The 13324-nt window shown below is 39.3% G+C and overlaps 1 protein-coding gene across 1 annotated transcript in view; it reads right to left on the bottom strand.

Moving 5' to 3' along the window:
• Positions 1–735: 735 nt before the first annotated feature.
• chrna1 (cholinergic receptor, nicotinic, alpha 1 (muscle)) overlaps positions 736–13324 on the bottom strand; it is a 12760-nt gene continuing 171 nt past the window's right edge. Inside the window, exons 1-10 of the mRNA XM_029279660.2 lie at positions 13232–13324; positions 7352–7494; positions 5112–5156; positions 4633–4742; positions 4348–4543; positions 3992–4229; positions 2661–2884; positions 2458–2572; positions 2096–2220; positions 736–1487 (exon numbers count right to left, since the gene is read on the bottom strand). The exon at positions 13232–13324 is cut by the window's right edge and continues 171 nt beyond it. Of these exons, the coding sequence (XP_029135493.1) occupies positions 1359–1487; positions 2096–2220; positions 2458–2572; positions 2661–2884; positions 3992–4229; positions 4348–4543; positions 4633–4742; positions 5112–5156; positions 7352–7494; positions 13232–13286 (1380 nt within the window). The 5' untranslated portion in view covers positions 13287–13324 and the 3' untranslated portion in view covers positions 736–1358. The remainder of the gene's footprint in view (positions 1488–2095; positions 2221–2457; positions 2573–2660; positions 2885–3991; positions 4230–4347; positions 4544–4632; positions 4743–5111; positions 5157–7351; positions 7495–13231) is intronic.

Here is a 13324-nt window from a genome sequence, read left to right on the forward strand (position 1 = left end):
TTATTATTAAGGCCAGTTACAGTTATGTGTACATTAGAAATGTTTGCTTACAAAGTGAACAATCAGGTTTATACCTCCTTAGAACAATACCTCTCTGATAAATAAGATGAAGTTAAAATGAACAGTACATTTATTATTCACCACACTTCACAGATGCATAAATGTAGTTATAATGAAATTATCAGGAGAGAAGAACTTCAACGTGTCTATAACTAAACTATAGAAGGTTTTTGTCATAAGGAATCACAGCTGCAAAATAAATCACGTTGCCTTCATCTTGTTGCTGAAAACAGGTTGCAACTTTAGCTGCGACGTTTGAACATTACCCTTTTACGCTACTTCACATCCAATGCTAAACAAATGCAGAGGGACATGTCATTCTCTGCCAATCAAATCACAGTTACTGTAGCTAACAATCAGCTAAAGCCTGAATGAGAATGTTTTGAACTCTTGCTCAAATGACTTGAGGTATGGTGCACATATCTCCACTTGCAACAAGTGACTCATGTTGGCCACTGTAACTGACTTTTCATGCATCAATAAACTATTAAAGGCGGCAGATAGATCTGTTTGAAATCGTTTTTTAACCAGATTCTTCAATGTGGATGGAAAGTGATGTGACAAAAACAACATTCAACAGTAACAGGCTTCTAACAAACTGTTCAGCGGAGGTAAGGAGAAGTGAAAATGTTGCCACATATCCAATAATATTTACACAACCGTAACTAGTCAATATACAGTTTAGATGTTTAATGAGTGTCAGGCAAAAAAAACAAAACAATGAAACTCCCAGACAGGAAAATATCTTGCCTGCACTCCAGTACAAACCAGACTCAGTGTATACCACTGCGTTTGAAAAACAATGAGCAGCTCTTTTTCTTAACAAACGGAACACATCCTCCTTCTCTAACAGGCAGTTGTTTGTCTTTTCACTGAAAATGTAGATCTAGGAACGACATGCTCTGACCCCAATCTTTCTTGAAGCTGCCAAAAATAGACACAAAACAATTATCATTGTTATGGCTTATAAATGAGTCATATTGTAAAACATAACTAAGAGAGCCCTCTGGAGTGATGAACAAAAGAAAAAGAAAAAGAAAAAGAATCCTGAACAAACAGGTTAGAAAAACAAATAAAACATTAGAAAATTGTAGTGGCAAAAATAGATTCAAGTATGACCCATCTAGATCGCAGGACTCATCGCAGGATACCTTTAAAATCTCTGTCAGTGAGGACAGGGTTAGGCTAACTGGAATCTGTCCATGATGAACAACTTACTGATGCAACTCCAATTGTGACATCTATGCTGATGTAAAAAAAAAACAAAAAAAAAAAACACTCCTTCAAGGGTCAGGCCTCTACAGCGTGTTGAGCTCGATAAGTCTCCCAGCAAATACAGCGAGCGTCCCAATGATGCAAACGGCCATGAAGACACACAGCAGGATGTGGTCCAAAACCATGGCGACAAACTTCCACTCCTCTGCGGCCTGGAGAGAGATGAGACAGTGTGAAAGTGATTCTTCAGACATTAAACGTTTAGTGGCTCTGGTCACCTCCATGGCCGCAGTATGGATAACTTTTGATTCAATTTGGCTGCTTTTAAGTTTTAAAAGGTTGCTTTGCAGACACATACGAGGCTTGCCAATGGGGAAAATAAATAACTTTCAGTGCAGTTAGAGTACAGTATCTTTAGATTGTTTGACAAGTAAAGAGGACATTGATTAAAAAAAAAAGATTGAAATGAAATTGAAAAGTTTCTTTCAAATCTAACAGAGGATTTAAAAAAACAAGTTTAATTGCTGGTTGGGATATACCAGACACAGGGACAAGTAATATCTCGCTAGTGCGATCAGTTGTTTAGCTTAGCTTAAAAAGAGATAACAGATAACAGGGGAAACAGCTCGTCTGGCTTTGTATGAAGGTCAAAAGTCGACCTACTTATCCCTTCATGAAATCGTGAATCTACAGTATGTTTTGGTTATTTTATCTTATAAAGAAAACAAAGGCTGTGTAATTGACATGGGAGGTACATGCTGGGCTATTTTGGGGGGGTTGGGGGAGGGGGCTTCTTAAAGTCACAGGCTTGTTGTCTTACATTGTTAGATTCCTCGTCTGACTTCATGGTCTCAGCGATGTACTTCACTCCTTCAATGGCGCTGCGAACATCAGGGTTTTTAGCGATGGGAGACTGGTAGGTGACACTGGTGGGGGTGGGGTTACCTAGAGAGGAGAGAGAATGGAGGGTTTTAGTTGTGGGAATACAACATGGACCATTTTGAAACCAGGTTTTATCAGATTTGTTTTTTTTTTTACATCTGGGGTCTTATAAACTTTAACATGCCTCACATAATGCACATTTTTTTCACTGACAGTAACACCTACATGCTAAACTAACAGCCCATGCACCCCTTGTCCTACATCATGTTTGTGTGATCCGTCACTAAGTCGTCGCCTTGCCTGAAATGTCTGAGATGTCCATGTCAGTGGGGAACGATCTCTTCTGCCGGATCTCCTGACTGGGACGCTTCATTGTTGAGAAGAACATCATGTTGGGAATGGTTTCAATAAAAACCTGAGAAGCAGACAGATGAAAGAATTGATCACAACTTGAAACTGTTCTATTAACCAGTCCTTGTTTATGGTATAAACAAAACAATAACCTTGCGGATCCAGGGGGGCATGGTGTGTGTGCTGGGCGAGCGGTGATGTGTGTTGATGACAATGACGGTGATAATGATGGAGGCGATGACAAACACCATAGTGAAGAGCATGTATTTCCCTATAAGAGGAACAGCACTGGAGGTGGAGGGGATCAGCTCCACAATGACCAGCAGGAAGACAGTAAGAGACAGCAGGACGGAGATGGACAGAGTCATCTTTTCACCTACAGAGGGACACAAGGACACACATTAAGGATGTTTAAATAAGCAATGACATGTGTTTTTAAATGTCTGCTTGAATTGTCAAAACTTCTGAAATGTATTGGACAGAATTGAGTTAAATTTGAGCAAAATCAGCAATGACCCCCCCCACAAACATTTCTTAAACCTCTTTTACAGTAAAATGAAATATCCTTAAAACTATATGCTGTTTAATGCCAACCATCACATAACACAAGTGCAACCGTGATTCTTCCAAACTGTGAGTTTAAATAAAAGTTAAAGGCATAAGTAGATAAATGATTTTCAATTGTATGAATTTTCCACAAGTGGAATTTTCTCGAAAGAGATCTGTAAATACAGTGGTGTAGTGCAGGGTATACACAGGTATACAGAGTAGACCCACTTGTTTTTCAGTCTCCACAGGGTATATCCACTTCTAAATCCCCTCTGATTCACACAATTGAAGGATTGACAATACTCTGTAGTTTGCTGCAATTGTTTTCCTAGTAGTGTGGGGATGACCTTCCTACACTGTCTCAAATTGACTAGTACGTACTAACTGAATGTGCATGAGTAGTCTTACATGGCACTGTTTATAACGCAGACTTTTTTTTCTCTCTTCTGAATGGGATCACATAAAAAAAAACATTTTTGGAAAAATGTAAGCGTATACCCACTTCTTCAGCCACCACTACACCACTGTGTAAATATAATTCCCATAAAAATGACTTTTTTTAAATGTATCATCTGGTGCACCCTGAAATTGAGATTTTGTGAATGTTGATGTTTTAAATGTATCCTGCTAGTTTAGCAAATACAGCCATGCACCATTTCATTATGGCCCCTCCAATATAGCAATACAAAAATAATACAATTATGTTATTTCCTTAAATTATTTGAGTTGTGTATTTGGCATTTTTTCTACTGTTACCACAGTTATCAGATAATAAGCCTACATGTCTTATGTCTACCACATGTGATGATACCATGTGAAATTGGTTACTTGTACAAACTATTGAATAAATACACGGTGGTTGCTAATTTATTTCCAATCATAGTTTTCTATAATGTCTGAGAACGTTTCTCTTACCCGGGTAGGATCTACATACCAGAGTCAGTCGGCAGGTAGAAGACCAGTGCAGTGAGGAAAGAGAACAGCATGCAGGGAATGATGACGTTGACAATGAAATAAAGAGGCAGCCGCAGCATGAGGAAATGGTAGGTAATGTCAAGATATGGTGTGTCTGGACAGCAGGTGTAGTAAACCCAGTGTTTCCAGCTCCTGTAGTCTTTTAACACCCATTCCCCCGACTCCATGAAGTTACTGAGGTCAGGCCGGTCACTGTCCTGAAAGACAGAAAACAGGGAATAATGCATGGCAATAGAATGGGTGTTACAAAAGGGGAATATATATACTTTATTTTTTAACTAATCTTGCCATTAAAACACACATTTTTACACTCACTGGGTTAATGACAACCAACAGTCCATCATATGTCCAGGTTCCCAGTTTCATGCTACAGTTTTGCAGGTCAAATGGGAAATGGAGGACAATAATCTCGCAGTAACTCTTAAAGATAGCCGGGGGGTTCCATGTTATCAACCCAGTGTGCTCCAGCAGGACTTTAGTTTCATGGATGATGGCGAAATCACCATCAGCACTGCAGAGCAGGAGGAGTATAGAAGATAGAAAGAGTGTGAGATGTTTATTTACTCGAGTATATAACATAGAAATGCAAAGTGTGTTTACTTGTTGTATAGCACCAGGTCAGGTCTCCATATGTCTGATGAAGGGACTCGGATCTTTCTGATACCTCCATAATCATCAGGATTCCACTTTAGATTCACATCAGTCCATTGCTGGGAGAGTAAAGACAAGACTTTAGTTTAGATCATCTATTCCATATGTCACGAGTCTGTGACCACTTAGCTGCACAGTTGAGTGTCACAGGTATTGAAGACTTAAATCTCAGATATATTCGTAGTGTTTGTCGGTCAAATCTTTGCCATGTATTGTAAAGCCAAGCATTGGTTTGGTTCAAAAATTACAGTAGGCCTAATAAACCACTGAAATCATAGTTTGTTAAAAAAAACTCCAGCCCAGTTCCAATGCACATCATTTGAAATGTTGCATACCAACTTAAACTTTAAACCAAGTAACACATGTATAATAGTAACTAGGATATTTGATGTCATGAATTTTAATTTCAGTGTCACATGTAGGCCTACCTGTCTGAGACGGACGTTGCTGGTCACAATTTGGTTAACTTCATCCTTGAAGATACAGAAAGACAGACAACAGTCACATGAACACATTCTTTTTAGACATTACCCCAAAAATAATGGACTTTATGCCTGTTAGATAAAAAAAAAGATGTTCTGTGTTATTTATGCCAACTAAGAAATAACTATCCATCAAAATAGCGTGCATAAACATTTCCGTTATATTGTCTTTACATTGAAAGTAAAGCGGACGTGCTTGCGCTCTCTTATCTTAAAGATTTACCTACCCGAACCCGAAATGTTTGAACAAACGCAAATGTGTTTGAAAAGTTACCCTTTAATATCAGACAAACGACACAAGAAAGATATTTAAATTGAAAGAATCAAAATGTTTGTCCTACTTCTTTTTATGGCCGAGAGGCTAAAATTAAGTTTGACTGGTTTGCTAGCAGCAGTAAAGTTTTTGTCCACACTGCTAAAGCTAGCTAATGTTCACTGGTCTTCTATTTTAATCATCTTTTCAAATGTTAAATTAAGTATATGCCTTGTTAGGACCTTTTTCACTTAGTTGGGACGGTCGCAGAGTGTTGGTAGTTAAATCAATTTTGGATTTGACTATTGATTTTAATTGTTGATAGTGTAGGAACTAGTCCCTCCCAACCCCGTACTTCTGGATTAATGTATTGAGTGATATAAACTGATTGTTTTGAAATAGGTGATTGAGGTGAGTGATTCCTTTTTGTTGCCATGATGGGAAGTAGATGGGGGTGTTGCGTAGCTGGAAGTCTGGATTATGCCATGTTGGGGTGTATCTACATGGTGATAGTGATGACTTGGTGATGTTATGAGTTTTCCACCAGGCTGTCAGAGTTGAGGATATGGTGATGGTTTTGTGGAAGTCCAGTTTTTGAATTGATTGTGGTAGGAAGGGAAGGTCTGCAATTGAAGTGGTTTTACATTGGTTTTGTTCCAGTTCTAGCCATTGGTTGTTGTGTTTTTCTTTTTGCGTCCATTTGAATAAATATTGTCATTGATTTGACAGATGGTAGTAGAGAAAGTTTGGTGCTTCGAGGCCACCCTGTGACTTTAGCTTTTTTGTTTTTCCAGTGAAATTGTGATGATAATGAGTCTATTGTTTTAAACCATTTGTCAGTGGGAGTGATGGGGAGCATTGAGAATAAATAATTAATCCATGGAAGGGTTTTTATTTTAACTGTGGCGATTCGTCCAATGAGAGTGAGCGGTAGTTTGGTCCAACGCTTAAAGTCATCCTCTATTATTTTTAGGAGGGGGGTGTAATTAAGGTGAAATAATTCTGACAGCCTGGCGGAAATGTTAATGCCTAGATATTTTATATTGCCAGTGTTAAATGGGAGGGTGAGATTTTGGGCTGCAGAAACCCAGGCTCCTTCTGATATTGGCATGATGGTTGATTTATTCCAGTTTATGGTATAGTGAGAGACGGAAGAAAAATTTGTAATAATATTGAAGGTTTCTTATAATGATGTTGAAGGGTTTTGAAGGTGTAACAATAAATCGTCTGGGTAAAGGGTTATTTTATGCTCTGCATGTTCACTGTCGATTCCTTTAATGTTATTGTTTTGTCTTACTTGCGCTGCGAGTGGTTCGAGGAAAATTGCAAATAGGGATGAAGAGAGTGGGCATCCTTGTCTGGTCCCTTGGTGTAGTGTGAAGTTCGGTGAAGTGATACAATTTGTGATTATTGTGGCATTAGGTGATGTGTACAATGTTCTTACCCAGTGGATGAACAACTCTCCAAAACCAAACTTGCGTAAGACGCTGAATTAGAAAGTCCAGTTAACTTTGTCAAAGGCCTTTTCTGCATCCAATGAGGCGATCATGGTTTTGTCCTGTTTTTGTTGTGATATGTGGATTAAGTTGAAAAGCCTGCGGATGTTATCTGAAGCGTGTCTGTTTTTGATAAAACCAGTTTGGTCGGGGGGGGGGGGGGGGGGGATTATCATCGGAATGACTGTCTCTATTCTTTTTGTTAGTGTTTTTGTAATCATTTTTTAATCAGTGTTAATAAGTGAGAGTGGGCGGTAGCTGGAGGGGTGGGTAGGGTCCTTATTGGGTTTCAAAAGTAGTGTCATTACAGCGGTGTTCATGTGCGTGGGTATGCTGGAGGTTGTTTTAACTTCTGTAGTAACTCTTTGGAATAGTATTTAATTTTTTAAAATTTGAATTCTGCTTCAGGCATTGATGACTCTTTCCCTCTCACTTACCACACTGATGAGCTGTATCAGCTGCAGTCCCACAGTGACCACAACGGCTTCTTTGAAGTGGTCAACAGGTCGAACCACCTTGTTGTAACCAGTGAACAGTATCTTCACCAGATTAGTCTCATCTTCTGAGCAGTGCACTGGACCTAGGACACACAGGCATACATACATTTTAGTTACATATTCAGATTGTATTTTATTACACAATCTTATTTCTTAAGTCTCATACCCTTATAGAAGGGGATCGATCAGGATATTTGAATTATGTACAAAAACTCTGCTTTAATATGTTCGGAACAAGTTTTATTTTGGGCTCACTTTAGCTGAGGTACACAGCAAGTGTTGCCTTACTCATCATCTGACACCCATGCCCTCAGAAATATTTTCACACCGGAACTGAAAAAAACCCATCTAAAGCAGGAGAGAAGGCAGCAGATCGCATCCATCTGTGATTCACACACCAAACATTTCCCTGGCTTCTAACTAGTGACCTGAAACCTTTTTAATGTGACTCTGAGGGTGAGAATGAAAAAAAACAGATCAGATAAGAGCAAGGCAGGAGCAGCAGATGCAGACAGATCTCCATTAGCAGCAGTCAAGTGACTTACATTCCATACTGGTGAAAAGCTTCAGCACTGAATATCCCATGAGCTATGTAAGCTCTGCGATCAACTCTGTTTCCCGTACAAGTCCTTGGAGCGAACCTAATCTGAGTGCTAAGAGGGTGTTTGGGAAAAACAGCTGCAGCCAATCCACTTGACATTTAGTATGGATCAGTTAGAGTTCAGAACAGTTAACCTGCATTTAACACCCCCTCATTCAAAAGGTGTTTCCAGCTCGCAGAATTACAGGTTTTTTCTCAACCAAGTCTTTATGAGCCCGTCAATTATGCTGCGCAAGGAATACACTAAAAACCACTACAGCCTGGACCAGCAGGGTTTGTTTGTGTCTGATGTGAAGAAGATGAGACAGATTTTTAAAGAGAGATAATATATCATCAATTCAATTCAATATTTAGTTAATTATTTTGTTATTCATATTCAGGAGCTATTGCACTGACTGCTGCATAACCGTATGTTCCGCCGACATGACCCCTTTGAACTTATACAACAGAGTAATATTGGTGTCCCAGCATGATTTGACATTGCATTACTGCATTGCATTACACGTTGCAGACAAGGTGTCACAGGGATGTACATATCCCACCTTGAACTGACTATAGCTGTTTTCACATATTCACAAGAGTCTAGAATATTTCAGGCGGACTGCCCTTGCAATCTGAGTTGGTTATTCAAACATGCACCACACAGGAGAGCCTATTCCTGTTGGACAGGAGTGGTGGAGTGGGGGTCTCAAGAGGCAGGGCATGACGTGAAAACAAAGATGTGGAAGTGGCGCACTAAGCAACTGAGTCCGCTATAAAACGCTATAATGATCGTTTTTGCCTTTATATAAATGCTATGTCAAACTAGATATGGATTTGCGGCAGTAGCTCAGACCGTAGGGACTTGCGAGGGTCGCCGGTTCAAGTCCCGATACCATAATATGGAATTTGGTCTGGTAGCTGAAGAGGTGCCAGGGCACTCCCCGAGCACTGCTGAGGTGCCCTTGAGCAAGCCTTTCAAACCCCCAACTGCTCTGGTGCACTTTCTGCTTAGCAGCTTGTAGCAGCCCCACTCTGACATCTCTCCACCAAAGCATGTCCACAGGTCCTGTTTGTGCATGCATGTGATTCGGGCCTGTGTGTGTGAGAAGCATGTCCCTATAAATAACAGAGAGTAAACCCGAATTTCCCCTCGGGGATTAATAAAGTATATCAAAATCCAAAAAAAGTCCCCGGTGATTGTACTGCTCAAGTAAATTTTATAGTTTCAAATGTTCTGGCTCTTGCTCACAAAGAAATCTCCCCACATGTTGGCACTATATGGCACATTCATAGCTTCTTATACTGAATTATTTAACTTGTTGCTAGTTCTGCTTTATTTCCCTGTGAATTGTTTAGCACCAATACACCAAGTCAAATTCCTTGTGTGTAAATGTACTTGGCAATAAACCCCTGATTCTGATTCTGATTCTATTGCCGCTGTAGCCTATGTACTATCTGCTGTAAATGGACTATTGTATCACCTTTGTTCATGTGATCAGAGAGAACCAGTCATTTTGTTACCATATGATCCAGCAGACTAGCAGAGTGCTTTTGTGACCTGAGTTACATCTTTTGCATGTTATTTTTGGTATCTGCTGGCGATCCATACTCAACGGAGCAGTCGAGGATCTTGTTTCTTTTAGCCAGCAAGAGCAGATCACACACACACACACACACACACACACACACACACACACACACACACACACACACACACACACACACACACACACACAGGCAATAGACAATAAAAAAGTGGATAAAGACTTTTTTTTTGTGTGCATGGTGCTGATATCTGTTTTTTTGCTGTCTGCCAATCTGTCAGTCTGTCACTGGCTGCCTGCTCCCTGTCTGTTGTCCTGCTAGCATGCTTTGATCTAGCCACATACAAAAATAGATTGGAGGCGGGGCAGAGCAGCCACTTGGACCCTTCAATCATTGCCCACTCTCAACTCCAATTTCTGCACAATACTGAACCACCACTGAACGATAAAACGGCAAAGGCTGTGACTATTTTCTCCCACGCTGAAAAGTCACAAAAGTGGGGCCATTCAGATTCTTGTCATGTCATCTTGTTGTGGGCATGAAACAAGCTTTTGAATCAATGCCACTGGTCTGAGTCACATGTTGGGAAAATGCTGTTGAGGAAAGTTGCTGGACTGACCATTGACATTCATAGACTTCTGTATAACCTCTAAGGACTTAGCATGAATTGTTGCATACTTGGTTAAATGGATAGTTGGCTATAAATCATCATAATGTTTCATAAACCATCTAGAGTGTAACATACATATTTAATGGCAGATTGATTTCTCATATCTAGTGGCTAAAGATAATAATTGACAATTATAGGTATGATAAAACCCAATAACTTCATAGGAGCTTAAATATTCACTCCATTGATTTTCTTATAGGAAAACTGACTGAACCATTTTTCAGAATAGTGAAAGTGATTTTGCATAATTCACCTGCTCAGTGTTCTAATTTTAGACTCTGCAGTGCCAAATACTTTTACCTTTTTTGTGGAGACTCTTGAGAATTTGTTTTAACTAAATGTAAACTTAATTGACCATATCAGTTTATAGTTGCACAAAGAACCAAATATGCTTAATCTAAAAATAGATGCCACCAATTCATTAAAAATGGAAGGTACTAAACAAAAGAGTAGCATTTAAGGTCACAGTGTGATAATTTTATTGTTATGTTATCTGCACATATTCAAAACTATCATGATTTTGCCTGGGACCGTTTGTGTGACGTATGGACAAATGTGTTGTGACTTGATTTTCAAAGTTGATGTATAGCGTCCAGTAATAAAGACTTTCACATCGACTTGTCATCAGTGATGATCATACATGAAACACGCATGAGTTCAGAGTCCCCTGCCGTAATCTATGGGCGATGTCACTCAGGGCGATGTCACTCTAGGCGTCTATGGGAAAACCCTGTTTTTTTTTCCAAGGAGTGAAATAACCACTAAATCAAGCTCTCTGAAATGTTGTTAACCCCCTGTTAAGTTAAGGGGAAGGGGGAAATCACATATGTAGGAAATATCAGAAATGAGACTCAAAAGTTGTGAATTTCTTTCAAAACAGTATTCCCTCCTATCCCCTCCTGGACTCCGCCAATGTAATCCTGGTTGCGCCAAAGAAAAGCAAATAGCCTATGATGAATTGGATACTTGAACATGAGCTCACTGTTACCTTCTCAGCTTTGATTCCCTGAACCATAGTCGGTTGTTAAAACCAAGTGCCATATTTATTCAGTAAAGCGTACCAAAGACAAAGCTCTTTCATAAGTGATTCATCCAAACCTTAGCTTGTTTTGACACTCTCCGCTGACGACTGTAACTTAACATCCGGTTGAAAGTGTATGCCCCTCTTTTTGTCTGCGATATACTCTCATGCTCTAACTCACACACAGGAGAGACTTACTATGCACTAGACCAGTAGTTTCTGAATAGGTCCAGCCTAAAGACCCACCACCAATAACTTCATATACACCAATAAATCGTGACCCAAATTTCTGATATTTTTTTACAAATCAGATTTATTGAATGAAAAATTGTGCAGTTTTGGCCTCCTATGGTACCAAACGTGATGGATTAAAGAGAAGGAACACTTTTTTTTCCAGTCACATGTTCGCAACCCACTGAAAACTGCTCCACGACCCACTTTTGGGTCCCAACCCACCAGTTGAGAATCCCTGTCCTAGACTACAACACATATATGTTATTAACAGGCCATCCACCAGGCCACAGATGACATAACAACAAGGCCCAGCCCCTGAATGGAGACTGAGGGTTGTTTACATTTCTTCAACTGGCCTGTTGTAACTTTTACCAAATGACATTCTTTATCAACAAGTACTCGATCAACTACTTTAGGTTTTGTTTAACTTAATTAACGTAACTTAACTTAACCCTGTTCCTGTAATTCTCTATAATTTCCAGTAGGGATGGGCATTTATATAATTATCTTTATACACAAGTTTGGTTGCACATGTAGCACTAACTAAGTTGAACTATGGTGGCCTATACTGTGTGGACATTTAACTAACATGAAGTAAATAACTGTGGAGGGATCAATGGAGATGGATGAAGACACTTTGCATCTCATGGAGAAAAAACAATGCTATAAAAAACCCACTAAAGATGTACCAAGCAATGGATGTTGGTGACTTACAAATCTATAAAGTTCTCCAGGCTTGGATGTACAGACTGTCCAGTACTTAACAGTCACAAGTTTAATCCCCCCAAGAGACAGCATGTGCATCAACACTTGCAGTATGTGTCCTGTTCAAGTGTCCTTGAACAAAGACAACAAACTCATACCAACTCACTGGTATATATAAATCACTCTTGAAGAGGACGTCAGCTACAATAAATTCCTTAAATATGAATGCAGCTGGGAATGTGAGCAATGCTAAGCTGCCTTTCTTTAGGGGACCTGAAGGACAAATACCAAGTACCAACATACCCTTATTTCCAAAGGTACTCTTCACTGAAAGAATTCTTTGAAGAGCTTTTAAACTGTGGCTTCAGGTATTTATGCTATAAGGATGGGCAATATGAAGATATAGGGGTAAGGATAGGAATCAATTATTGTTTCACCATTGTGTTTCAAGTTGAAAACCGATGAGCAGGTGTGCTTTATTAATTGATTGGATGATATGTGCATTCATGTAATAACAATCTCCAATTCATCAGTTGTTTAAATCACTTGATAAGCAAAGATAAACTGTGTGGTTATGTTTAAGGGGTTTTCCCCGAAGTAAGTAAGCAATTTTTCTTTGTGTATATCAGACTGTAAAAAACAGAATTAGGCCTACATCTCCTGTGATTGATGAATTTAACCTAGTCTGGATTGTAGCATTCTTGTTTGGTTCACAGGCCATGTGCCAGAAAATTGTTTCTTCTTTCTGAGCTCAACTCCTTAACACACAAATACAGACTCTACAGAGATCAGTACTGTCATATCATATGTTTTGTTAAAAAAAAAAAGCCTAACTTGATAAGCTTTAAAATGGACCTAAAGAAACAACATGCAAATCCCTCTGTGAGAGCTTGAAAATATTCTCACGTTTTCAGTTTGTAGTATCATTTAAAGAGCTTTATTCGCAGGGATAAAAACACATTTACCTCTTTGTCTAAAGATCTGAACCTGTGTTGCTTCAGTAAATTTCAAGACCTAGCCAATAAGGTAACAAAAAAAGACTTTGAACACAAAAAGACTTACCCGCAAATACACTGAGGATCCATACCAGCAAGACCTGGACCTTGGAGAGGTTCATATCCCCAGTTTACGTAAAGAGTCCTGAAATGTATAGCA

The sequence above is a fragment of the Labrus bergylta genome, chromosome 10 (assembly GCF_963930695.1).
Source record: "Labrus bergylta chromosome 10, fLabBer1.1, whole genome shotgun sequence".
NCBI lineage: Eukaryota > Metazoa > Chordata > Actinopteri > Labriformes > Labridae > Labrus > Labrus bergylta.